Source organism: Nematocida ausubeli (assembly GCF_000738915.1).
Source record: "Nematocida ausubeli strain ERTm6 chromosome Unknown supercont2.1, whole genome shotgun sequence".
Classification (NCBI taxonomy): domain Eukaryota; kingdom Fungi; phylum Microsporidia; genus Nematocida; species Nematocida ausubeli.
This window is the reverse complement of record NW_026515634.1, coordinates 309,000-335,369: the sequence shown is the minus strand read 5'-3', so window position 1 is coordinate 335,369 and position 26,370 is coordinate 309,000. Positions and strand designations below refer to the sequence as shown.

The window sequence follows — 26,370 nt, the reverse complement described above, 5'->3', positions numbered from 1 at the left end:
AAGAAAATTATTTATTCTAGCATATTTTCTCTTCTGAAGGGTTAGAATCCTTCATACTAAACTAGATATAATTTATTTCTTGCCATCTATTATAGTCTTCAGAGAGAGTTCTACCAAAGTAATGCCATATAAGTAAAATCATATTGGATAACTTGAGGAAGTAACAGTATATTCCATTTGTCGGATCACTTGATTGTAGATGCGCAAAACAAGCAAAGTCCCGCCAAGAAATCCTCTAGCACTGCATGTATTCCTATATTTTTCTTTGTGGTTAATATTATGCTGCAAAGTATTGGTGCCAAAATTTTAATCTATTTGATTTCTAGACTTATTATACATAGAAAACGCATTTCTAAACATAGCAGAGTAAAAAGCATATAAAGAAATATAATATTCTTTAAACAATCTGGGATATTATTGCAGCATTTTACTGCCAAATACTTCTCTACCCTGTGTACATGGTTCATTTAATACAAGTCTCTATAAATATAGCATACTTTTTTCTATTAGAATGGGCAGCATAAGTTTTATCAGTGAAATTATACGTATGTTAAATAAAAATATTTTTGCATCGATAACTAATGTCTTCGATTAACCCATATAATATAGGTGCTAGTAGTTCAAATGGGGAGATATCGGGTTTGGATGCGATTTATATATATGTAGCAATTATGTTTCTATTAATTGGGTACGCGATTTATATGTATCTTAAAGAAAGGGGTACGTGCACTGCAGAAGTATCTCTAGAATTCAATAATAGAACGGATACTCCCCTTAGCACACCTATAACCACAGAACCTATTCCAGTACCCTCCTACAGTGAGATAGATATACTTGATGTTCCTCCATCCTATGAAAGCCTATTCCCAAAAGCAGGGCCAAGCATAGGAAGTAAAGGGGCAGGACCATCCTCATAAAATGGTATTTATACTCTTTGAATGCAATAAATTATTGCAGCAGAACCAACGCTCTTTTTGAAACTTTCAAAAGTAGAAAAACATATAAAATCGAACAGCTGCAAGAAGCCATTCTAAACATATATTCATTATACATGCCTAAAAATACATGCTTTGCAGAGAGAAGAAGAAAAAAGCCTAAAGCGTTAAAAATAGAACAATAGGCTGAAATATTCTCACAAATAAAGATTTTATTTATATTACGCTACTATTTCTAGAGCAGGCTGTCTTTTACTACACTATGGGTGTCTATATCTTTCTCTTTGGATAACAATAAGCTGAAAAATGCTCATATTGAAAATTTAATCAACTTGATAGAATTCAAATATTCTCGAGGTAAGACTCTGACCTTTCAAATACAAGACCACCTGTCTCTAATATAATCTGAAAAATAATTCGGGAAAATCTAACGATCAAAAAAGCACTATATAATTATATGAAAATATTAAAAGAGAAGAACAACCCAAGTACAATAGCAAACTGCCGCTGTGAACCTAAGCATCCATGACAATGCATGAGTAAAACTTTCTAGACAACAGCTCCATCTATTCTAGACTACTATTTCCTGGCTAGAATATTTCCCCTTCTTGGGAACATTATACTGACTAATGTAAATTATTAGACTTGGTCATACTAAACCTGGATATAATTTATTTCTCATAGTCTATATATAGTTTCTAGTGACAACCGCCAATCAGTATTTTACACACAAACACGTAAGCTTTGGCAGTTAGTCTAAATATGACACTTCATGCCATTACCACAAATACAACACATAAACAAGTAGAGCCCCTTGTAGCGTGTTGGCCTACAGTCAAAATCCGGAAGGCAATAACCAACCCAAATCTATATTACTAGCCCAAAGAGAAGGTTTTTGCCATCAAGACAAGTAAAACCAACAAGTACTAGCAACAATGCCTTCTATTCACCAATATATTATACAGGAGAGTGTCTTAAAGATGATCACTGGTTATTTGATTGTGTATATTGGATAAATCAATTGAGCCAGTTAAAACACAAAGCGCTCTTTTCCCATTAGACACTTATACACATAGTTGACCTATAGGAGGACTGCCAAAATGATCTATTTATAAACAGAAGTAGTGGATGTAAAGAATAATGAAGAAAAATGAATTAAAACAGTTAAGAAAGAAATATTTTTTTGATTTACGAAAAATGATCAGCAGGTTAATTCTAAATCTAATGATGGTACAGAGTATAATTACAAGAATATCTGTGAAAGATATAAAGAAAACACAGGAAGCTTTTTTTGGTCCAGCGCAGGATGTAATTATTAACCCAGAGGGGCCTTTGAATCTGCTGCATGGATATATTGGCATTCGGAATGGGTATATGTATAACAAACGTTTTTATTCCTTTGAGATAGAAACTGACTATAAGTTGTCTAAAAAAGAAACACCCAGCACAAGCACACAAGAGTACAGCTTTATAAGAACACCAGTAAATGATAAGATATACAAAGAACTAGACACAGAAAGTCCTACAGGAAAGTATCTTAGCACGTATCATGCACAGCTCATAAAGATGTTTCCGTCAGTAGATGGAAGTCTTTCCATTGAGACAGGCAGGCCAAATTCACTTACAAACTTCCTAAGAGCAGATCATGTTAAGAAGGATGCTAAGTACATTCTTGCAGGTCTGCTGCTTCTTTCAGAGGGCGTTGATGTTAAAATAAATGTAGACCATACAGAAAAGAAAAAGAAGCTTGTTATAAAAAGTAAGGCATGCGAAGAGAAAGAGTTTATAAATGTGGAAATGTACACAGCTAGCATTGATTCATCTACAAATAAGCAAAGTAACAGTGTCTACCAAGGCGAGACTGCTGAAATTGTCAACTTCTACATAAGGTGCAGAGACAATCCGCTGCTAAAGAGAGGGCGCCAATTTGCAATGCCAACTACCAGAGAAGAATTTGAGAACGGTTTGTTTCTTAATAGCGCAGGTTTTCTTATACAGACATACATATACGAGTTTATTGACACAGCAGAGGACTACATGGACTTTGTGAATGCAGTGCATGAATTACTGATTGATCAAGTAGTTGAAAAGGAGAATTCAGAGCAGACGAAGAAGAAGGGTAAAAAGGGCAGAATATTTGATGAGCTTTTCCTAGCGAAAGATGCACTTAGTGAAAATATAAAGTACATTGAATCATTCTGTAACCTTGTGAAGGCCACGAATGAAGAAGCTAGATTTCCTTTTTATAACTCTAGTCAGCTGCCGCAGTTTACTAGAATACCGCAATGTAAGGAGGACAAATCTGGATTTGTGCAGGATCGATCTCTATACTATAGCAACTGCGTAGAATCAGCTCTTCTTGGATTATTCTGCTGCATGGCATATAATCCAGAGACGGGAAAATATGAAGTCAACCACATGGGAAAGGAAATAAGTGATGAGCTAAAAAAGTTCTTTGAAGACTATCCTAAGCCAACAGAAACCACGGACTTTGAAATGCACAAAAGGTGGAGTACGGTTGTTGCTTGCTTAGAGAATGACAAGATTGACTATGTGTGTAACAGGAATGAACTTCTCTCTGGGGTTGTAAATATATTTCTTACTATTTCAGAAATAACAGGACAAAAGAAAGACATACTGAAGTTAGTTGAATATATAGAGAATGCCTGCATGGATGGAAAATTAGATACTATACAGGAGTTTTATATTATGAACGAGATAGAATCAATTATTAAATCCTTGTCGCAGAACAAGAATGTGGAAGTAGAGTGCGATCAGATGGTTCTTGGGCAGAGGTCAAATGACAAAGCTGATCTTCTGGCCGAAATTAAAATTACGTATACTTTTAATAATGCCAAAAATGGAATTTCTTTAGAAGTAGAAAACGGGCATACCACTCTTGCTCTTCTTCTACTTTCACGGGGTGATTCCGCGCATCTAGAAAGAGTGTATGAAGAAGTAAGAAATACTTATGCTAGTATGGACAGTTATATAGGGTATATTACAAATCAGTACATTGCTGCTGAATTAAATGCTTTAAAAACCAAAAGCTACATCCTTTTAGTGGATCTTATGAATAGTATAGATACAATGCTAAGCACTAAGTCTACCAACATACATAAAATATTCTTGTTAGGAAAGCTTTCCAGCACTGACTTCAAGACCTATATTATAGAGCGCTTTATAGTATTTACTATAGACTTCGAGCTAGGCCCAACCAATCCTGCAATACTCTTCACTGCAAACATTTTGGGAAGTGTTCCGCTCAATGACGCTACGACTCGGTATAATATGATGCGATACTTCCCTGTTCATGCAAAATGGCAGAAATACTATCCAAAACTTGGATTTAAGCCTTATGAGCATCTTTCTAAAAAAGAAATTAATTGCATTAACATGGCAAGTCTTAATTTTTATAATACACTACTATCGTGGCCAGCATCCACTACAACTAAAGCTATATGCAACTATCTTAAAGCAACTATGCATACTAGCAGTGAAATGCATTATCTACTGATATATTTCATAGCCTCAAAGCCTGCATTTGATCATTTGGCGCCTGCTAGGGTAGCAAATAACTTAGTGAAAATTCAATCGACTCTTGAAGAAACTAAAAGCCCTAACGAAGAGAAAAATATTAACTTTGTATACATATTATGGTTTATCCACATGTGCAGAACTGGCCGTGACTTCCCGCCAAAGTTTATTAAGACAGTCTACAGCTTTATATTATTTGATCATATGCTGAATGTGAATGGGTTTAAAACTCTTGAGATATCTGATGAAGAGTTCAAAAATTGTGTAAGTTTTTTACAAGAAAATAAAACTCTTTTCTGCTCAAAGAATGACAGAAGAAGTATAGAAAACTATGATACATTGGTGTCATATTTTAGAACGGAAAATGATGAAGGCTTATATGGAAATATAGTCGAAATCTAGCATGGATATGAAATGGTGAATCCTAGCGATTCTGGCTATTCATGTTATTTAGATGGAGCATGCACATCCTTAAAATAAAATTTAGATACTATACCTTGGTGTTTTCAGAACTTTCTATTTTTCAAGCACGCATAAGCCATAAAATGGAATGTACACATGCATTACAATCATAAAGAGGTCTTTTCTTGAATTACTAGTGAATTATGGTATATTAACATAAATACTGGTAACAAAGTGGGTCCGCCATGATTATTCATATCTAGCCAGAGTATTTTGATACTATTGCTCTATCGCAGTGTGCATATTAGTAAATATCCCAATAGCATTCTAATATTATGCTACATTTTATTCTGCGTTCGTTGGGTGCTTCTTGCAAAGCATTTGTTTTATGTCTTGTTTTTCTCCTTGTGTAATTGACAATCAGATGGGTCTTTGAAATGTGTCACTTGTTTGATTTTCCTGTGCTTTCGCTTTTTTTTACAAGAAATAAAGCCTTCTGCTAAATATTTGTGTGTGTAGTGTAGAAGAGTTTATTTTTCCGAAAAAGGGCCCAGTGCAGAAAAATAATATAAAGCTCTACAATACTCTTGGCATACACTACATCAAATGACTTTAGAAAGAGAGCACATCAAAATACAAGAAAATAGACAATATGATATGCCAAAGCAGAATATATTAGCATAATGAAGCGGAGACCTTAGATAGCCCTATATTCTATGTGCAATAGTATACTTTTGCTTCTTTATTAATACCACACAAATACTTTCTTAAATAAAGTATATACTTCCTATATATAGGATTTTTAAAGAACTAGAATACTTCGGCACAAAAATATTTTTGAAAGTCTTACATAGCATCCATGCCTATTAGTATTGACAAGTCGTGCTCACATTTATCTTGTATCTGGATTATACAGCGGATCAAACAAGAAAAGCATAATAATGCAAAGACTTTATACATGCAAATAACATTGCAACCAAAGATTATATAATATCTATTTATATTGTAATAGAAAACCACATGCATATGCTTTGAAAGAGAGTGTGTATGTGTGCTATGCTTAAATGTAGAATATCTTCTGTTCTATCTAGCAAAATATCCATAATAATCCTTTTTGTATAATATATTATATTTACTGAATTGGACACAGGTGATGTTATTACCAGGGTTATAGTAGTCAAAAATTCAAGAGTATGAAAAATACAAAGCACCGATAACCCATACTGAAATTTACCAAAATATCTGTTTATTTTATTGTGTATATACTGAGTCTATGTCCCAACAATATATATTTATTTACAGGGTTACTAAGCAATAACGCATCAACTTGATCACAAAAAAACAATAGATCACATTTTGTATAGACTAACAGAAAGCAACTAAGAAAAGCACAGTGCAGTAGAATAGAAGATATAAGATGGGGTAGAGCGCTTTTTAGGAAAGAAAAGCACTCAAGAAAAGCAGGCCTAGAGGTAAGAAAGCTAGACTGCACAAAGATATAGTATAAAAAAGAAAGATCCAAAAAAATATATATGAGAATTCAAGAAGCACTCGAAAGCACAATGCAGAAAAAGCTACATATGAAAAAAGAAGAAGAGCGCATTTTGCACATAAGGGAAACCAAGGAAACAGTACCAATGCACGTTTTTAAAAGATTCGTGGTCCAGAAGCATGAGGTGCTGTGGCATCCAATGATAAAGATATCCGAAAGTGCAAACCATTCGAAATTTATGACTGTTATGGTGCCAACCGACGAAGTAAGCATGCAGTTTGATATCTTTGGCAAAAAGGTAGAAATGAATCTTAACTACGAAACAACAGCGGGCGATATTCTGCATGCGGTATGGAGGAACATGGGCATTCTGCAAGGGTTTGGAGAAAATGAGCTTCTTCTAAAGCTTGGAGCAAGCCAAGGCGAAAAAATCCTTTCAGTGGAGGACAGGCCCTTGCTGGAGATCATACAGTGGAAGCTAAATAATTCACTGCTAAGCATAAAGAACCAGACACTCATACCAGAGAGTAAAATATTTAGAAACTGTGGGTTTGAAATGCAGATTATTGTAAATACAAAAGAGAAAAAAGACGACCAGGATGCAGTGTACTCAGAGAAGGCGTATCATCTGATGTATGCAGCTGAAATGCCCGCTGCAGGCCCACCAAGGGCAAAATTTGATGTTATCAGACTAATAGCAGACACCTCAGACGGCTCATTCGCTATGATTCACACTGCAGATGCTATTTTCTTGGGGCTAACCATCGTTGCGCTGCTGGTAAGAGACAAAAGAGCAGCAGCAGATTTGCTGGAGATACTAAGGAGCAGGGAGGAGTGGGTTTTGGCAGCTTTCTACATCATGTCTATGGTGTATATTCTTCTGCCGCGTTGGGGTGTTGAGCTTTTGAATAGCAAGGGGGCAGGCTATGCAATTTCGTTAGTGCGCGCGCCTGTGGAGGAGGTGGCTGCGCTCATAGAAGACCAGAAGGCAGAGCCTCAAAAAGACATAACGCTTAATCTATCGAATATGGGGCTGCAGGAAATACCAGATGTTGTGTTCACTATAACCAACGTGGCGCATCTAAATATATCAAACAACGCGCTGAAAAGCCTTCCAGAGAATCTGAATCGTGTGGGGCTTAAGTCGATCAACGCATCAAACAACAACATCCAGACAATTCCAAGGCTTCTTCAAATTCCGCATCTTAATCTGGAAAACAACCACATAACGGAGTTTGAGAGTGTGTACAACTATGTAGAGCTGAACTTGCTGGGGAACCCACTTGAGAAATTTAAAGGGTATGCGGAGAAACTGTACATACGGACGGTCTTTTCAACTCGCAGAATATATGGAGCACTCAGTCTTCTCAAGAAGGTTTCGATTATAGATGTGGAAATGAAGCGGTTTGTGGGGAAGTTCCCGTTTCTAGTGGATCTGCAGCTGGTAAATAACACGCTTGAGGAGTTATCCATCAGCGCGCCGAATCTTAAAACTCTCCTGTGCGTTAAAAACTGTCTTCTGCAGTTTCCATATATAGAGCAAAAGAGAAATGGTGCGGAGTGCAACAATCTTGTCTCGATTTCTCTCCCATACAACTCAATCAATCTGATTCCAAACAGAGTGTGGACTCTTCCTATAGAGTATTTGAACGTTTCGCACAACCAGATTGTGAGAATTGACCCAGCGATTAGACAGACCTCTCTGCTTCATCTAAACATTTCTGGGAACCAAATAAAAGAAATAGACAACATCTCGCGGCTGGCAGGCCTTATATGCTTTGTGGCAAGCTTTAACATGCTTGAGACCATGCGCGGGCTGGAGTGCATCCCAGGGCTCAAGCTTGCAGATCTCTCGTACAATATGCTTATGTCACTTCCTAGGCTTCCTACAAAAGAGGTCTCAGATTCGATTACCTGCTATGCACTGGGAAACGTGCACATGCCCTGCACAGAAGTTAAGCAAAAGAGGCTTGCGGAGCTGGGGATAAATATAGTTCTAAGCGAGCCGGAGGAGAATCTTATAAACGTTCCGGGAATTATTGGGACCCACAATAGATGCCTGGAGTGCGGATCATACATTCCATATGAGAAGCACAGAAAAGAAGAAGAAAAAAAGCAGGTCAGAGCAACAAGAAGAGGGCAGTACCTGATTCGAGAGTTTGTGACAAAACCGCATAGAACAGAGGATGAAAGCAAGCCAGCAAGAATTAAAATCTTCGCATACTTTTCATCAAAAAACAAACAAATCAAAGCTCTTGTTGAAAGAGCAGTCGCAGAGATAATGATGCATATTCAGTCTGAAACAGGAAATGATCTCTACAAAGGATTTTCAAAGCACAGAAAGAGGCTGCAGGAAATGTGCATAAACATAAAACACAAAATGTTTCCGCACAAGGTGGACATTCTTACGTTTGTAGTAATTGCAGACAAATACATAGGAACAATTGGCAGCAATGACATCAATCTGGTTCTCTTCCGCGATGAAATAGGCGTGTATCTGTGTAATACCGCGCAACTTAGCACGGTAGGATTTGAGAAGCACAGCTCAGACGAATGCATTATAGCATTTCCCACTTCACTCCTGCATAAAATCTCTGTGACAGACCTTATCATTGCATACAAAAGAACCCGATCAATTTCGGAAATCAAGCGTTTTCTTTTTTCGCACGAGGTGAGAGATGTTTCTGTGTTTATTGTGCCAATTATTTCAAAGGTGGACCATCCACTAAAAAACAGCCCGGATGCAGCAGGGCTGAAGATACTTGAAGAGCTGTCTGCGTATAATATCGCGTCGCAGTTTATCCGCGTGCCCATAGTTATATTCACTGACATTGTGAACAGCACAAAGCTATGGTCAAAGGACTCAATTCGCATGATGCAGATGTCCAAGATCCACAACACAACAGTGCGGACTCTGATGCAGAGGCTTGGCGGATATGAGGTTAAAACTGAAGGAGACTCGTTTATGATGATTTTCTATGACGAGCAGTGCGCTATGGAGTTTGGGTCGGAAATTCACCGGATACTGCTAGGAAAAAACTGGCCTGAAATGGGAATTGAGTACAACCCGCTGATCTACTCGCGCGCAAAGGCTGTGTACCGCGGGCTGCAAATAAGGGTGGGGATAAGTAAGGGGGCATGCATTGTTGAAAATGATCCCATAACAAAGCGCCTGGACTTCTATGGGAAATCTGTTATTGAAGCGGCCCGCCTTTGCTCAATGGCAAGCGGTGGAGAGACTCTAATCACTCATACCATGTATAATAGAATAAAAGACATCAGAACAGAGCGGTATGTCATAGTTCCACGAGGAAGGGCTGTTTTATCGGGGCTTGAGACAGATACACATCATGTGTATGAAGTGGTGCATAAGTCGCTTGTGCCCAGGCTTCTTTTGAAGTCTCCCCGAGTCATTCGGCGGTGTAGTTGGATAGCCTCATAGGTCTGGAAATGTACCATTTATGCAGCAGCTTTTCAGTAGATAAGGAAAGGCAAGTGTTTGTGGTATCATATTGTAGTCCTTTAAATAACCTAAACTGCATATATTAATAATATATAGAAAATTGAAAAAATAATACTGGAAACCTTTGGGATTTACCATTTAAACAGCTAATAAATATTTAGTACTATTATATAGATTCTTTCCATGTGGGCACTACATCCATTTTGCATACAAAATTAAATATATAAAAGCCTTAGTACTTTATTAAGTATGGGTTTCATAAGTATACTGCGCCAATAAAGGCTTTCGCAAGTGCTCAACTTTTTCTTTGTGCTTTGTGTATTCATTTTTGCTATATGCATTTATCTCTGCCGCTTGCAGAACATCGTCAACTTTAGCAAACAGCGTCAAAAACTTCGGCCCTTTAGTACTGCGGGTGCCTGTGTAGTCTTTAGTATAATATGGGTGGTTTTCTATAATAAAATCCAAAGAGGCAGGCCTAAAGAAAATCTCGGATCTTTTGCGCAGCGAGTATGGGCCGTGCTCGGTAAATAATCCATGCACAAACCCATGTGTTCGATACAGTGCATACGCCTTGCTCATATCTCTGTCAAGTGGAGAAACATGGAGAATTACATACGCGCTTTCGCCTTTTTTCACACTGTATATACTTTTCACCAGCTTAAGCGTTCTATATAAGTGATTAATCGACAGCTGCTTTCCTTGATATTTGGGAGACACATACATATTATACACCTCAAATCCTAGCACCAGGCCGCTTGGAGAGCTGTTGCTGCTTCTATAGTGGTAAGGATTGATGAACACGCTTGCTACAAGCTTTCCTTTATACGTGCTTTGGACAATGACGTATCTATTTCGCAAATAATCTATATCCTCCTCAGTAGCTGATGTGTTAAAGGCTCTTATAGGTTCTTTTAAAAAAAGCTTGGGCTTTGCGTCATCACTTGGGAGAGAGACAATATATTCAAGCTTGTTAAAGTCAACTTCTCTGTCCCCAGAGTTCCACATGAATAAAAGCACTAGTGCGGTGATAGAAATTGCTGCAGTTACAAATAATCTGCGAGTAGACTTACTCTTATTCTTTTTACCTTGCACTCTTTTGTTTTCCCTTATCCTCATATAAAAATTAATGAAAATATGGAAGCTTTCTTATCTCTTTCGCTGGTTTCTGTACTTGCTCAAAGAAAACAAACGAGTCGTCGTCAACTCTCAAATTCTTTCCGATCTTGAGAAAAGTCGCTTTGTTCCCCATTCGGTTGCAGTAGTTTGGCGCACTCCATACAGTCACAAGCTCTCGATTGCTGTATGCAAATTTATATCCTTCATTAACAAGCTGGTGCGATCGGCATATAATGTGCACATCGTTGAGCACAAGAAACTTCTGCACAACATCTGGGCCAATAATGTAGCCCGCGCCTCTCTCGCTTGGGTAGTGCCCGGGGTAGATGCCTGGGTCGCTCCAGAGCATGTCTGTCATGGGGCCAGATGTTGGAATCTCCATAAACCTATTTATCCTTAGTATTTTGTCAAAAGTAAGGGCGTATGGAGACACTCCTGCATGCACGCAGAACACCCTGCTTCCCACAAGTGCCGCAAGAGGCAGAAACGTGAATGTCTCGCACAGAAGCTTCCAAACGTCTTGGGAGGTGTACTTTGTGCACACTTCTTTGTAAAGTCCGTATGTCTCTGTAAGCTCTCTTGACTCGTGGTTTCCCCGTAGAAGCACAATGTTCTGGGGATACATAACTTTGTACAAGAGAAGAAGAGAAATTGTCTCCACAGAGTTAAAGCCTCGATCCACATAGTCCCCCATAAATATAAACTTGGTTTTCTTTGGCGTTCCGTTTATCTTGAATATTGTAAGAAGATCGTCGTACTGCCCATGGATGTCCCCGCACACAACCACAGGAGGCTCCATCCGCACAATGTTTGGTTCTAGAAGCAGGATATCCATTGCCTTCGAGCAGATGGTTCTTAGCTCTCTTTTGGAGGGCTTGTGGTGGGAAAGAAGCTTTTCTTCAATTCTGTTTAACATTTTAAATATAAAAGACAGTTCTTATTTTCTCTTTCCATATCGGCTTGTAGGCACCTGCATTTTTCGAACTGGCTGCATTTGCAAGGATCTTTTCAGAATGTATTTCCTCCCAGTGCTGCTGTCAGACGCGCCTTCGTCTGCAGATGTGCTGTAGCAAGTAGAAGGTATATTTGTGCTGCTTGCGTCGTCTGTGGCTTCATCGCATTCATTTTCTTTTGTGTGGCTTGAGGCGCCTTTTAGAGTGCTTGCCTTTACAATGTTGTTCACTTCATATGTGCTTTCATTAATATTTACTGAGGAAACTTTCTTCTCTGAAATACTGCCAACCCCTTCACTTTTAGTGGGTGTGGCTGTACTTTCTTTCTGTGGGCTGGTTCCTTTTTCTATGGGTTTTCCCGAGTGCACGGTGAATGGTGGGCGTTTAAAGTCTCTTTTAAATGCAATAGATGAAAGCATGCTTGTTTTCTTTGGTATTAGTAGAGCTTTCTGCTTACTTTCTACTGGAGGAGGAACTTCTATTTTTATTTCCACCTGTTCTTGTTTCTCCTTTGACTCTTCCTCTGTTTCATAGGTGTACTCTTCCACCTCGTTATTTTTGCACTTATTGCATGATTCATCACACAGATACAAACTTACTTTATCACTAAACACTTTATCAATAGGCAGCCACTCGCTGAATATATAGCCTTCAGAATCTGCAATGCTCAATATGTGTTTTTTTATATTCAACGCTCTGAAAAAGATCGCCTCTATTTCCTCTTTTGCATCTCGCACAGAGTGCACAGGCCCTTGTGACACGTATACGAACCGGGATATCTCATTCTTTCTATCCGCTGCAGTAAATATTTTAATCCGCGCTTTCAGCATAAAAAATTTAGAGCTCCTTTGGAATAAAAACACTAGTGCAAGTCTGCATATAGAATAGAGTGTACTTACACCGCACCGCCCCCATAGAAAACGTGCATGCAGAAAAATAAAATGCAGGCTGCACAGTGCATAGCCTTTAAAAATGGATAAAAAGTATAGTGTTTACAATATTGAATAACTCAGACATTTAATGATTAAGAGGCTTTATAATTATTAAAGAAAAAGGGAATTCCTAGAACTTTAAGACATTTACCAATAATATCTCTTGTTGTTAAGAAATACTCAATAAAGGCAAGCGTGCCAATCATAGAGATAAGAATTGAAGCTCTTTTAGAGGTCGCAAAGACCAGAACCAAGTTCGCTATCAGGGGAAGCATCATAAACCGAGCAGGGATATAAATAGGCATTGACAGCTGATGCGAAAATATGGTCCAGATGCTAAATAGAGAAAACTCCATTGTAGTAATTGCTAGATAAAAGTAGAACACTATATTGTTCTCTATAAAGCTAGTGTTTAGCAATGAAATAGCTGTGAGAATCTGTGACCCAATAAAAAGTATATGTGGGAAGGTTCTGATGCCTTCTGGGAGAATCAGTGTTGCCTGTGTTTTGAACTCGGTTTTTAGCTCTATATAAACAAGATAGTACATAGTGACAACCAGCCAGAAAAAAGTACATATACATTCAATAATCAAGGAAAAATTCTTCTTGATCCATGGATGGAAGTGAAGAAGTCTATCTTTTCCAACAGTACTTAATAGAAGGAAAAAGATGCATCCAAGAGCAATTGACTCAGTTGGCCCAATGAAGCCAAGATAAAAGACACCGGTGTAATACTCTTTTGTTGTCACCCAGTAGAAAACAGCCTGCGCACACAGAAGCAAGAAAAACACGCTTCTTTTTTTTTGCAGACCGATTGCTGAGGATGCGCAATAAATAATCAAGGTACACACAATTGAGTCAACACCATGGTCAAACAACTGCCCCAGAGGCGACTTTGCGCCAGTTCTCCGCGCTTGCATTCCATCCAGGCAGTCCAGAGTCGAGTAGAACCACATAAAAGCTGCAGAAACCGCAGGAAGACACTTTATACTGCCTGTCAGACCGGAGTCCAAGTACCAGACAATACCTGTCTGAATCACCATTGCAATAAATCCAGTAAGCGTAATTGCATTTGGAGCCACCCACATTGGAATGTAGTTTAATATCCTGTCCCAGTATTTGATCTGGCAGTGATAGTATAGAAAAGACTCGTCTACGCCAACAAATTTATAGTTCAGTAACTCTTTTATCCTATTATTTGAAAGTGGCATATTGTATAAATAAATTTTATATTAATACCCCATGGAAATTAACCAAACACATAGATATTACTTTGAAAAGTACCCAAAAGAGGGAAAGGTTGTTATCGGGAGAATAAAAAGCTTTTCCGACATTGGAGCATATATCACACTGCCAGAATACAACGATATCGAGGGCCTGATTATCTACAGCGAGCTAACAAAGAAAAGAACAAGAAATATACAAAAATTAATAAAGGTTGGAACTCTTGAAGGCTTTCTTGTTTTGAAAGTGGATAGAGAGAAGGGGTACATTGATCTAAGTAAAAAAAGAGCACAGTACGAGGACAAAGTGGAGGCCTTTGAGAAGTACTATAAGGGGAAAATAGCACACAACTTCATGCAGAGTATATCAGTTAAATGCAACTGCACGCTGGAGACTCTATACACAAAGTTTGCCTGGGAGGCAGAGAAGGAGTTTGGCTCGTTGTACAAGTGTTTTAGAGAGGTGCTCTTTGGAGAAAGCGTCCTGCAGAACAAGCTAGAAAGAACTGACTTTATTACAGACGACCTTCTGAAGGACATTGAGGAGCTGGTGAAGCAGAAGTTTGTGGTGCCCAAAGTAAAGGTGCGGGCAGATGCCGAAACAAAGTGCAACAAAGGAAATGGGGTGCTGGTTATCAAGGCTATTCTTATGAAGATTGAAAAGGAATACCCAGAGGTTGATGTATCTTTGATATCCTCTCCAGTCTTTTCTTTTTCGCTTATGTGTGAGGATGGCGAGGTGGGCATTAAAGTTCTGAAGGATCTTTTGGTAAAGCTTGAGACAAGAGTTATACAGGACCAGAGCGAGTTCAAGCTTGTATTAGAGCCCGCTGTATTTGGGCCAAAACCACAATTTGATGAAGAAAATGATGAGTCAGATGACAATTCATCCTCCATGTCCAACTAAATAAATATAGATTAATGCCACAGTAAATGCCTCTATGCTTACTCTCTATATCTTTGAGCTGTACCAAAGATGTGCGCTAGTTCTTTTTAACCACGCTCAACTTGAGGTTGAAATTAGCGCATGCTCATTTGTGTATTCTTAAATACGGCCTGCCAAAAGATTCATACCACTGCACAATATTTCCACTCTATATGAAGTGCATTCAGATGAAAGTAGACTATGTCTCTAAATTGAAAGCCCGAGGTCTTATCGGTCTTTATTAGAAGAGCTCTATTCTTATTCTCTATGGTTTAATATAAATTGAAGTCTGAGCGCAATATGCAGTTGGTGTCTTCCAATGCCAGAAATTTTTCCCTGTGGGCATGCAGGGTATTGGCCAGTTTTTTACTTAAAACAATATAATGAAACATAAGCCCGAAACTTTTATGGAACTATCTAAGCTGCCAGAGGACTCTGCTAAGTGTCTGTACAATGATACAAAAGACTATGTACATGTGTATGTATCTGTGAGCAGGCTGCGAAAATGCCCTTATAGACACATAACAATTGCAGAGTAATAGAAGTAGATCTTTATTATAGAAGCTCAGAAAGAGCAATAAAAACTCTAGACATATATTGCCCTATCATATCGCTTTGACTTCAATTTTCTGGCAGACAGGAAGTCTTCTTATTGGAGACTGCTTTATTCGAAGGCAAGTCTGTTTTAAATACTCTTTATTTTAATTACCTGTCTATATACTGCGCTAGTGGCACACAAACCTTTTTCTTTTAGAATATGCAAATATGGACCCTTTAATATGATGCACTGGCTACTGTGAAATTCTATAATGCAGTGATGCCAAGCCTCTTTATTCTGCTTTAAAGGCCGAATAAAGTGCATATATCTACTCAGTGCTTGCCTCATTGCGCTCTATTCTAACAATCTGAAGGTTTTCATTAAGTATTTTCTGCTGCTTAATAACTTCTACACAGTATCCTTTAGATACAAGCTTCTCTATTACATCCGCTGGATTGTTGTACTGGCAAAGAAGAACATATCGTATACGAATATGCGCAGTTTCATCAAGGAATTTATTAGTTATTTCCATGCCCTTCTCACCGCCTGCCCAGGCTCTATCCATCCACTCGCCTGTTAGGTATTCCTTTTCACTCGGAAGATATGGTGGGTTGAAAACGGCCATGTCTATGCTTTCTTTTATACCATCTATTATGGACGTCTGAACAACAGTGACATTTAGCCCCTTGCAGACACGAGAAGTCTCTTCTATAGCATGGGGGTTTATATCCGTGCTTATTATTTGCGAAGATGGGTAGACCTCTGCCAGAACCTTGCTTATATACCCAGAGCCGCATCCAACCTCAACAATAAACTGGACATTTCTTTCGGGCCTTGCTCTAATTGCATCCTCCATAAGATATGTATCTTCACTTGCTGGATAGAAAAGCATAATAAAATAAATTTATTGCTATGCTGATTTTACTGTAGACTTTTCTTTCTATATGCAAAATATTTTAAGCTATACTGTCTGTCTTTATATCCAGCAATAAAAATATGCAGACACTAGAAATTTTTTGTAAACTCTCTATGCGAAATTATGCATGTAGATAGAAAGTCAGGAATCTCCATAGGGTCAGGAAGCCCTAACAGAGAGACATATAATATACTATTCTTTACATGGATATAGGACTTTTGGTACATGCTTCTAACCCGTTTGTCGGGATGTGCCAGGCCTGGCGTGAGATATGACGCAACAAATTCAACAGACAGACTCTTTGTAGCAGCTGCTAGAACAGCCAAGAACTCTTTTTGTGTTTTTTTGTTGAGAATTAATGGAAAAACACAGTTGAGTATATGCACTGCCATTTTATACCCAATCACAGAGCCAGCAGATTTCTGGATGAGAAGAGCAGATAAAACTAGTGCGTTCTTTTTTCCTGATGTATTGCCTGATTTTAGCGCATCTTCAAGAACAGGGACTGCAACTAAGAGGCTATTCACAGAGTGATCTGTTTTCTCGGTTGTTCCTTTCACACTTGAGACAATAAGTTTAACTATTGCAGCTTTCTTTTCTGTCTTCTCTTCGGTGTATCGTTTTATAAGATAGCTAAGAACCTCTTTCATGAAGCCGCCCGCGCTAAAAGCCTGGAGGGCCCTGTATGCACAGCGTGCTGCATTTGGGCTAGCTGTGTAGCGGTCTATTATCTTTGTGGCCCTGTCTATATTTCTATAATAGCAGAGAGACTCCATCAAATAAAACTCTGCAGTTTTCTTGCCAGGCGCGTATGCTGGAAGTCTCTCCAGCACCGAAAAAAAAGTATTGTCCCACTCTATCCACCCGCGCGTGTGTGCATGCAGGCAGCGTGCAAGTTTGTATATTCTTGGCAAAAGAGCGGTCTCTACTTCACGGATCCAGCAGGGAAGCTTGAACACAAACACGGAAATCATGGAGCTATCTGTAGATAGCTGGCCTAGCGCTATGAGACGACAAAAGATAGCATGGCATGCTCGAAAGAAGGCTGCACTGTCGGATTTCTCTCCAAATTGGGCATAAAGAGATGTTAATGCAGCATGCAGCGCAGAGGAGCTTGATACATGTGCAGCGCACTCAGAAATAATGTGGCATAAGTATATGCTGTTTTCAGATCGAGAAAGAAGAGCACTTGCCCATTGAAGCATATGGCAGGTAAGTTCTTCCTTCTGATCTTCTGGCAGAATCTCTATAATGTATTTAGAGCTGTGCTCAGTAACTATCCATCCAGGCCCACCTTGACTCTGAACCATATCCACATAGCTAGAAAGCATCTCGTCTGAAAGCTGTATCTTTGCATGTGCAAATGCTTTAATAATAGCAAGCGAGCTTTCGTGCTTGTTTATAAGCTCTTCAAAGAGTTGCAGGCACATATACTTGTTCTGGCATGCCCTTCCAATAATAGCAGTGAGTTTTTGGTTGCTTATTTCCTTCATTTCCAATAGCCTATATATGCCAGACATTCCTAGCAGCTGAATATTTTCAGGCGTGGAAATGTTATACAGCACCACTACTGATGATATATCTTTTTGTATGTTTTCTTTCTCCTCCTTTTCCAAAGTAGAAGAGATGTAAGACATACCTGCACTAGATAGAACTGCAGCATCTTCCTTATTCATGTGCTGTGCTGTATATGAGAGCGTTCTAAGTGCTTTAATCTTTTGGCTTTTCTTAAATAAAGCAAATAGAAGTGGAATTGTGGCTTTTATCTGGGCAGAAGATAACCAGCTACATCTAAAAGCTACCTCTAAGAAATGCAGAGCACTTGCAAGCACTCTACTGTGGGAATTGCTGTACATACCTGTACTTTCTATTTTGATCTTTTTTGTGGATGAATCATCTCTATACTTCCTTTTCTCTGTGAGCCAATGCATCTCGCAAGCAATGATATCTGTAATACGGCTCTGCAATGCGCTCTGTGCATTTAGGCGATGAAATACATTCTTTTTAAAAAGAGCGTGCACAGTATGAATATAGAGAAGAGTGCTACTGGCAGTGCGCACCTGCAGAAGAGAGAGAAAATACTCCTTTCCTTCGCTTGATGAATAGCATATAGACAGCAGGCTTGATAGATACTTTGTATATTTTGTGTGTTCCAGCATGAACCTAATAGCCTGCAATATTATGCCGTGTGTGCATCTAGAAGCAATATATCTGTCTAGATATTCTTGCGTGGGCGTATCAAGAGCATGCTCTAAGGCCTCACTTACTTCTACTGCAAGCTGTATGTGTTCTACTTTATCTTCCATGCGATGCAAAGCAGAGAGAAACAGCGTCTTAAGAGACACACTCCATCTCGGAATTAAGTGTTCAAGTGCAGCCCTGCAGACGCGAAGTGCATGTTCTGGATGCTTTCTGCCCATTCTTCTTATCTCCCGCAGTCTTTCTCTGTCTAGATATACTATGCACTTTTTTACTATCACATATGGGGCGTGTTCCTGCTCAAGCGCTTTTACAAATCCTGTTATCTGCTCTCTGTCTTGCTGCGTGGACCCAAGATCCGAAATAAACCCATAGTGGTACTTTGAGCCTAGCAGGCCTATAGAGCTGGAAAAGCGAAGAAGTGAGGTAAATGCCCGTGAGGGAACGCGGGTGGTCTTTTCTTCCATACAAAAATTTATTTATTAACTAGCTTTACAGTATTAACGCATTCAATTTCCTGCTCGTTGTCAAGAGCCCACAGATCATATACTTTGATAACAACACACATGGCAGTTGCATGTATGAGAAATATTCCATCTAGGTATCGATCAGATAGTAGAACAATAACTCTGCCCAATATCATTGGTGTTATTGCAATCACTGCTGAAAGACCGATGATGAGAAGCAAGGATGCATAGCTCCATATTTCTGCATTGAGAATCTTGAGCTTAGACAGCTGTGTAAATATGAACAGTGTTCCAAAAAAGAAGGGCACAAGATAAAGAAGGAAAAATAGGCCTACGCCCAAGCCCGAGGTTATAGAAATGAGCGACCCAAAGAACCCCACTGCAAGCGAGCACATTGTCAGAAAGGCAGCTATTTTGGAGCAGGAGTTTGCCACTCTGTTTGGAAGCATCCACACAAGCCCAGTGCACATGGCAGAAATAAAGCATGTCATGGTGCATGCTATCTGAAAGCTTATGACTGCAGAATACGCTGCATGCCAGGAAGACTTTACAAGGCCTGAGCAGAGCACCAGATCGAATAACAGCGCCCCAAGATAGACCTTCAGAAATATAAGAGTTTCCTTTCTTGCAGGAAAAGAGTACTTTATCTTGGTTCTGTTAATAAGAATCACTGTAAGGATAATATTAAGTATTATTGCTATGATAGTATATATAGAGTACAGATTAATTCCAAATACGGAAACTGCTCTTGTTGGGTACTGTGCATGTACTGTATTCCTGAAGAGAATAGAGCATGCTGGGAGAGAAACGTGACTGCATATGTGCCTCATGTCTATAATTGACCCCATATGTTTGTTTTTGGCAAATTGACTGAGAGATATTTATGCCAAAACAACAAATAATAGAGTAATTATGCGATTTCTTCATTTACTAAAATAAAAGAAACCCTCTATAGAAAAGAAAATAAAAAAGACTTTCATTTTAGTGAATAAAATAGCATGTATAAAATTCAGAAAAGCATGTGCAGGTGAAAACTAGAAGTAGCCAGAAAAAGCAACAGCATATTGCATACATAAAAGAGCACATATTTTCAAGATTAGAGCTTCCAAACAGAGAGGCCGATTCAATAGTATATAGAATATTTTATCTAGAAAAGATGAATTATAGTATCTTAGAAGGCATAAACACACTATATCTGCATAAATAATAAGTATGTGTGGATAACTTAGTTTATTATGTACATGAAGGGCTCTAGTCCAGAAAATTAAGAACAAGAATAAGGAAAATGGGAGTTACAAAAATATACTGGAGGCTGCGAGAAAGCGCCATTTCTGCGGGAGTAAGAGAGTGCGCGGATGCTCTGTGAGAGACAAGCCCTATGCCAAACAGCATGACAAAAACAAGCGCAATATCTTCAGGATTGTTTGTGCTAACACACACAAAATAAAGAGAAGCAGGAGGTATTAAAAAAGAGTATATGGTTCCCATTCCAGACATATAGTTAATAGCCCACGTAAACAGCTGCATGCAGCCTAAAAATATTCGATAGAGTGAATATTTGTTCTGCACGCCTGCAGCCCGCTGAAAGGCTATGTATATAAAGGAAATATTGACAGCAGCAAGAATAGCAGTTGCTCTTTCGCGCAGCGTAGAGTTATCGTTGGGTTGTGTTTTCTCGTTCAGATATTCTCTGTAGTCCTTCTGGAAGTCCTCCATATTTATCTGTTGCGAGCTATTGATATACATAATGCACTTATATAGATCTTCGTATGCAGCGCTTTTTTTCTCTGCTGCTCTATACCGCTTGAATATCTCCTCGGGGGTTTCAATAATAAAAATGTACGACAAAACAGTGCCTGCGCATGCGAAAAGAACAGTGCAGAAGCGAGTGCAAATAAAAAAGGAAATCACAGGATAGAACCGAAGAGAAAAGAACGTAAAAAAAGAAATCCATGCACCGATCAGGTTAGTCATGATAACAACCTGTTTCTTTTTTGTTTTAACACACAGCGCCTGGCAGAACAAATCAATAACAAGGCGATAGTATGAAGAGATAAGGCCAAGTAAAAAGGCATGCAGATAAGGAGCAAACGAAAAAAACAAAGGAAGAGCACTGCACGCACTGCCAAGCATGCAGCGCGCCTTATATCCAAGAGGAATCAGTGCAAGAAAGGGCCCTACGGTGTACCCTGCAAAAGAGCAAAGTATGTATTTCTTCTCCAGTAACCTTTGCTCTGCAACAAAAACAGGAAGGCTGAGAAAGGAGGCAAGCACAATCAAATATCGCATGGTGGCCGGAATGGTCTCTTCTTTCTTTGCAAAATCCATATAAATATAAACAAGCAGGTAAATAAGAGCCTTCAATTTGCATGTCTTTATAAGAAGTTTGCAAAGAGCAGAACTCCTGGATATATGAAGAAGAACAACACAGCAGCTTGCAGAAATAGCAATTCTGCGGTTTTTTACATTTTGAGTATGCTCCTTATATCCTGGAAAACTGCACACATAAAAAGCTATGACAGCAGCATAAAATAATGCATTTCAGTGTACATTAACACAGAAGACGGTCTAAAATGTTCTTTTGAGAATATAGAAAGATCTGTATGGTTTAGCCTAGAGTTATTTTCTATTAAGCAATTTTCATTAGCTTTTCTTACAATTAGCTAATTTATTTATTTAAGATGGCTCAGGCAGTGTTATGTAGAGAAAGAATAAGTATGGCTAGATAGAAAAGAAAAAAATGTATTATTCACTAAAATATCTTTTTGCAGATGTGTAGACTATAAAAAAAGTATCTTGTAATATATGCACCCTAGTATGTAGAGCACAGAGCAGAATTAAGAGCGAAAAGCAAATATTTGAATTAGCATGGCTAAGTTCAATAAGCAGGCAAACAGAAGAAAGAATATAAACAGCATAAAATATAGACATATGATGGCTAGAAGCTGTGACAGCACAAAAGAATTCGCATGGCTAAAAAACAAAAGTTGGATTGACACTAGAGAAGAGCAGAAGTAAATAAGATACACTGAAAAATAGTCTGTTTATAGAAAAGAAAGATGTGTTTATATAAAGTGAAAGCCTCCGTTTTCTTTTATAGATCTCTCTAGCTTATTTTTCAACTCAGAGTACGAAGAATACTTGTATAATACTAGCCTTCTAAAGCACGTATTTGCCGTTGGAAGAGACCCTTGTATCTTTATCTGTGTAATAATGATGCACTCTGAAACAGAGCCAGGTATATTCTGAAGAGAAGAAGATCCCGTAACAAATCGAAGAAGATCCCGCTTGAACTGCTCGTTTGAGGACTCTAGAATGCGCCAGAAATTTACAACTTCTTCCGTGTTCACAGTGCAGTCCCGATAGACTGCAAGTGATTTCAGATGGCTAACAGAAATTTGCGCGACACCAGAAAGCAGCCGCTCCAGGTGGTGTGGCTCAAAGCTAAATATGACATCTGAGACGGCTTTAGCAAAGCCCTGCGCCATAGAAGAATATCCTGGAAATTTTCCAAATGTTTCTTCGTATATAAGCTCTTTAATAAACTCGTTTTTGTTGCTGTTATTTACTAACTTATTGGACTTAAACACAAAGTCCATTGAGCTAACTGAGTTATTTTTAATCCAATCTATACTGTTTTTCAGGGTTTCATCTGTAATATCATTGTACGTGCTTTCTTTTTTCAGAAGAGCCATGTAGAATCTCTTGGTGAAGCGCACGCTTATCTGCACCTGCTGGAAGATGACATGCCCAATAAAGAAGCCCACAAAAGAATAGAACTGTGTGTCAGTAACATCAAGAACATATTTCTTAGGGCGGGCTTCATCTGCCAGCTCGGAAGATGTTGCCAGATCGAAAAGCCCCTTTACAAGGGAGAACCGGCTGTCCTGCACAATCTCGTTTCCTGCAAGCTCAAAGAACTCCTTGCGAAGAGCACCGTGGTCCTCCCCCATTTCCCCAACGAACTTGACTGTTATTCTTTTATATAGATCCTTTTTATAGCACGGATTTGCATATAGTCTATAGAGAGAATGCAGAATCGACTCTCGGGAAGCCTCTAGCGAGATGTGGAAAAATATGGAAATAAACATTTTGGGCGAGCTTCTAAGCCTTCGAAGGTTCCGTAAAAATGCCTCGTCTTCTTTTGAGCTCTTAGTGATGCCGACTTTCAGAAGAGAAAGCGTGTATCTGTGGGCTTCTGCGATAATGGGGTTTTGCAGGATTGGGAAGTAGTCAGTGACCTCAAATGTCTTTGGGTTGACTTTGTAGCTGTTTCCGTCGTATAAATAGCGCTTGATCAGGCCATTTTTCGTGCTGTAGTAGGTTGAAAAGGACTGGATATTTGGAACCAAATCGGATGGATCTGTCAAAGACATCTGCAGCGAGTTCATTTCGTAAAGAGAAAAGTAAGGCCGGTCTATGACTCTCACAAAGATAGTCACTTTGTAGTTTTTAAACAAAACAGGAATCACAAATGTGTCTAATACAAGAGGAATGTTTACAATTTCATTGTTAAGTGTTAACACAAGAGCAAGTTGATCTTCAGATGCATTTGTTTCAAACACAAGCCCTATTCTACAACTTCTTCTGTTATTCACAGAGACCACAGGGGATTCTGTCTGGTTGCATTTAACCTTTACTGAAAAAAGAGGCTGTGATCCCATCCAAAAAGGACGATATCCTCTTCTCTGGATTGAAACTTTATCGACTTCAACAAGCATAAATAAATTTGAAATTTTATTTTTGTAATGAGCTTGCAAAGCGAAAAGAAAAAGGGCCTAGACTATTTAGCCAAAGTCGGAATAAAAGAAGCTAAAGCGCAAGAGCTGCTGGAGAACAAAAGGGTGAGAAATGTGCTTGAAGCTATTGAAGCAGAGATAGAAACCCCAGAGAATCTAGATTCTGAGCAGAAAAAGCTCCTGTATAAGGTAATTGAATTAGCAAATAGCGCAAGTACTGCAAAAATATGTGTTGAGCTGATTAAAAAGACAGAAATAAAAACAGAAATCGATATTAGAAATGCAGAGAGTATTATAAAACACAGTACACGCGAGATGAGTGTTGATGAGATTGTAGAGCAGATGCATCGAAACATACCGTCTCTGCCAGAGATGGAAAATGTTGCGGCTGCTATCATGCAGGAGAATGCAGGCGAGCCAAAGGCAAAAGTGCTGAGAGAGCTGAAGCACCATCCAAGGCTGCAGTTTGTGGCGCCAAAAACGATTCTTGAGCTGATGGGCAGGCTGGAAATAAAAAGCGTGGCTGAGGGGAAGGGAAAAAAGCTAGAAAAGAGTGTGGGTGGCCTGACAGATGAAATGATTAATGAGCTGCTTGAAATGGCAACACAAGCACACCCGCCGACTCGAACAATAAATAAAAAATTCCAACAATTGACAATTTCAGATGAGCTGTACAACAGCAAAGACAGAAAATGGACGCGGTATCTTGAGGGAGAAATGCAAACAATGCACACGCCCTTTACGAACTACCAAAAAAACAACGAGATTCTTCGAGAGCACATCAAGAGAACACGGGGGCAGGTGCGCGTGCGGTTTCCACCAGAGCCAAATGGCCACTTGCACGTTGGCCATGCAAAGGCTATGAGTATAAACTTCGGGTATAAGGAGTTCTATGATGGATGGATATCTCTGCGATACGACGACACAAATCCAAAGGCAGAGAAGACGAAGTACTATGAAAAAATAAAAGAGATGGTTGAGTGGATGGGTTTCAAGCCAGATGAAATCACAAATGCGTCTGATTATTTTGATAGGCTGTACGAATGCGCAGTTGAGCTGATCAAGCGAGGAAAGGCGTATATATGCCATCTGTCGCGAAAAGAGGTTGCAGAAAAGAGGAAAGAGACCATGGCAACAAAGATTGATGAATGCAAAGAAAAGGAAGCTGCAGGAGAGGATGCAGGCGAAAGAGTTATCAGCCCATGGAGAGACAGGCCAATTGAGGAAAACCTTGAGCTCTTCCAGAAGATGAAGGATGGGCACTATGAAGAAGGGGAGGCTGTTCTAAGAATGAAGATGGACATGACAAGCGACAATCCACAGCTGTGGGATCTGATTGCATACCGGGTGGTGAAGCACCCGCATGTGCGCACGGGAGACAAGTGGGTCATCTATCCATCGTATGACTTTACACACTGTTTGACTGATTCGTTCGAGGACATAACACACTCGTTCTGCACGACCGAGTTCATCAACTCGCGGGCAAGCTACAACTGGCTGTGCGATGCGCTGGATCTCTATAGGCCTGTGCAGTGGGAGTACTCAAGGCTCAACATCACAGGAGCCCTTCTAAGCAAGCGGTACATAACCAAGTCAATCAATGAGAAGAAATTCACCGGATGGGACGATCCAAGACTTAGCACTCTAGAGGGCCTTCGAAGCAAGGGAGTGCCTGCCCACAGTATTCGCAGATTTGTGGAGTCACTTGGAATTACAACAGTGGCAAGCGAGACCCCACAGCACGTTCTTGAAAATATCATTCGAGAGGACCTTTTCCTGTCTTCTAAGTCTACTGCTATTCTTGATCCACTCACAATTGAGGTGCCCACTGGAACAATTCTTGTAGATAGAAAGGACTTTAGAGCAGGTGAGCCTGACCCATCCTTCTACAGAATACAAAGAGATACTACTGTCTTCCTAAAGGATATAGGCCCGTTGAAGCTTGTGGATGAGGAGAAGCGTATTCTTGGAAAGTCTAAGGACACACACAATGCAGTGGTGCCTTGGCTGCCAACTGATGCGCCTACTGCCATTCTTGAAATCGTGCACGATAAAGAAATTGCAGAATATAAGACTGCGCGTGTCTCGCCAGAGATAGCCAAATCACCTGTGGGTGTTTACTGGCAGTTTATAAGAATAGGATTCTTTATTCGGATAGAGGACAAGGATAACCTTCGTTTTAGAATGGTTGTTCCTCTTAAGTCTTCGCCATTACTTGAATAAATGGTCATTTTTCAATATGCAAGTGTATTCCTCTAATGCATAATATTCTATAAAACACTTTTATTTATTCTTCTAATGCGAAGGTGTATTAGCAGAATACACTTTGATAAAGCATCTTTATGCTTCTTTATACGGGCAGCATTCAGGTTATATTGATTGTTTCATTGGGTTTGGAACCGATGCTTCTGATATTATGGGGTTTTTCAAATAGGCATGTAAAATGCAGAGTTGTTCTTTGCATATTTGTTCTTTAATTTTCTTACAATGCGCGAGTAAGTAAGAAGATGCATGTATATGCAGAGACACA

General features: G+C 39.2%; 15 protein-coding genes across 15 annotated transcripts; 6 read left to right on the top strand and 9 right to left on the bottom strand.

Moving 5' to 3' along the window:
- Positions 1–581: 581 nt before the first annotated feature.
- On the top strand, positions 582–917 carry NESG_00215 (uncharacterized protein; the record flags this gene model as incomplete). Its single annotated transcript, XM_053047870.1, has 1 exon — positions 582–917. One exon carries the CDS (start codon positions 582–584, stop codon positions 915–917), a length of 336 nt encoding a protein of 111 aa, XP_052905695.1.
- Positions 918–2,132: 1,215 nt separating this feature from the next.
- Positions 2,133–4,874, top strand: NESG_00214 (uncharacterized protein; the record flags this gene model as incomplete). Its single annotated transcript, XM_053047869.1, has 1 exon — positions 2,133–4,874. The coding sequence occupies one exon, from the start codon at positions 2,133–2,135 to the stop codon at positions 4,872–4,874; it is 2,742 nt and encodes a 913-aa protein (XP_052905694.1).
- A 1,532-nt stretch (positions 4,875–6,406) lies between these two features.
- On the top strand, positions 6,407–9,808 carry NESG_00213 (uncharacterized protein; the record flags this gene model as incomplete). The annotated part of the gene is made up of 1 exon (XM_053047868.1): positions 6,407–9,808. The coding sequence occupies one exon, from the start codon at positions 6,407–6,409 to the stop codon at positions 9,806–9,808; it is 3,402 nt and encodes a 1,133-aa protein (XP_052905693.1).
- Positions 9,809–10,072: 264 nt separating this feature from the next.
- On the bottom strand, positions 10,073–10,948 carry NESG_00212 (uncharacterized protein; the record flags this gene model as incomplete). Its single annotated transcript, XM_053047867.1, has 1 exon — positions 10,073–10,948. The coding sequence occupies one exon, from the start codon at positions 10,946–10,948 to the stop codon at positions 10,073–10,075; it is 876 nt and encodes a 291-aa protein (XP_052905692.1).
- Positions 10,949–10,955: 7 nt separating this feature from the next.
- On the bottom strand, positions 10,956–11,864 carry NESG_00211 (uncharacterized protein; the record flags this gene model as incomplete). The annotated part of the gene is made up of 1 exon (XM_053047866.1): positions 10,956–11,864. The coding sequence occupies one exon, from the start codon at positions 11,862–11,864 to the stop codon at positions 10,956–10,958; it is 909 nt and encodes a 302-aa protein (XP_052905691.1).
- A 21-nt stretch (positions 11,865–11,885) lies between these two features.
- Positions 11,886–12,731, bottom strand: NESG_00210 (uncharacterized protein; the record flags this gene model as incomplete). The annotated part of the gene is made up of 1 exon (XM_053047865.1): positions 11,886–12,731. The coding sequence occupies one exon, from the start codon at positions 12,729–12,731 to the stop codon at positions 11,886–11,888; it is 846 nt and encodes a 281-aa protein (XP_052905690.1).
- A 194-nt stretch (positions 12,732–12,925) lies between these two features.
- NESG_00209 (uncharacterized protein) lies at positions 12,926–14,044 on the bottom strand (the record flags this gene model as incomplete). The annotated part of the gene is made up of 1 exon (XM_053047864.1): positions 12,926–14,044. The coding sequence occupies one exon, from the start codon at positions 14,042–14,044 to the stop codon at positions 12,926–12,928; it is 1,119 nt and encodes a 372-aa protein (XP_052905689.1).
- A 31-nt stretch (positions 14,045–14,075) lies between these two features.
- On the top strand, positions 14,076–14,963 carry NESG_00208 (uncharacterized protein; the record flags this gene model as incomplete). The annotated part of the gene is made up of 1 exon (XM_053047863.1): positions 14,076–14,963. One exon carries the CDS (start codon positions 14,076–14,078, stop codon positions 14,961–14,963), a length of 888 nt encoding a protein of 295 aa, XP_052905688.1.
- Positions 14,964–15,364: 401 nt separating this feature from the next.
- Positions 15,365–15,520, top strand: NESG_00207 (uncharacterized protein; the record flags this gene model as incomplete). Its single annotated transcript, XM_053047862.1, has 1 exon — positions 15,365–15,520. The coding sequence occupies one exon, from the start codon at positions 15,365–15,367 to the stop codon at positions 15,518–15,520; it is 156 nt and encodes a 51-aa protein (XP_052905687.1).
- A 327-nt stretch (positions 15,521–15,847) lies between these two features.
- On the bottom strand, positions 15,848–16,411 carry NESG_00206 (methylase; the record flags this gene model as incomplete). The annotated part of the gene is made up of 1 exon (XM_053047861.1): positions 15,848–16,411. The coding sequence occupies one exon, from the start codon at positions 16,409–16,411 to the stop codon at positions 15,848–15,850; it is 564 nt and encodes a 187-aa protein (XP_052905686.1).
- Positions 16,412–16,524: 113 nt separating this feature from the next.
- On the bottom strand, positions 16,525–19,101 carry NESG_00205 (uncharacterized protein; the record flags this gene model as incomplete). Its single annotated transcript, XM_053047860.1, has 1 exon — positions 16,525–19,101. One exon carries the CDS (start codon positions 19,099–19,101, stop codon positions 16,525–16,527), a length of 2,577 nt encoding a protein of 858 aa, XP_052905685.1.
- Positions 19,102–19,109: 8 nt separating this feature from the next.
- On the bottom strand, positions 19,110–19,949 carry NESG_00204 (uncharacterized protein; the record flags this gene model as incomplete). Its single annotated transcript, XM_053047859.1, has 1 exon — positions 19,110–19,949. One exon carries the CDS (start codon positions 19,947–19,949, stop codon positions 19,110–19,112), a length of 840 nt encoding a protein of 279 aa, XP_052905684.1.
- A 403-nt stretch (positions 19,950–20,352) lies between these two features.
- Positions 20,353–21,429, bottom strand: NESG_00203 (uncharacterized protein; the record flags this gene model as incomplete). The annotated part of the gene is made up of 1 exon (XM_053047858.1): positions 20,353–21,429. The coding sequence occupies one exon, from the start codon at positions 21,427–21,429 to the stop codon at positions 20,353–20,355; it is 1,077 nt and encodes a 358-aa protein (XP_052905683.1).
- Positions 21,430–22,166: 737 nt separating this feature from the next.
- NESG_00202 (uncharacterized protein) lies at positions 22,167–23,822 on the bottom strand (the record flags this gene model as incomplete). Its single annotated transcript, XM_053047857.1, has 1 exon — positions 22,167–23,822. The coding sequence occupies one exon, from the start codon at positions 23,820–23,822 to the stop codon at positions 22,167–22,169; it is 1,656 nt and encodes a 551-aa protein (XP_052905682.1).
- Positions 23,823–23,849: 27 nt separating this feature from the next.
- Positions 23,850–26,063, top strand: NESG_00201 (uncharacterized protein; the record flags this gene model as incomplete). Its single annotated transcript, XM_053047856.1, has 1 exon — positions 23,850–26,063. One exon carries the CDS (start codon positions 23,850–23,852, stop codon positions 26,061–26,063), a length of 2,214 nt encoding a protein of 737 aa, XP_052905681.1.
- Positions 26,064–26,370: the final 307 nt, after the last annotated feature.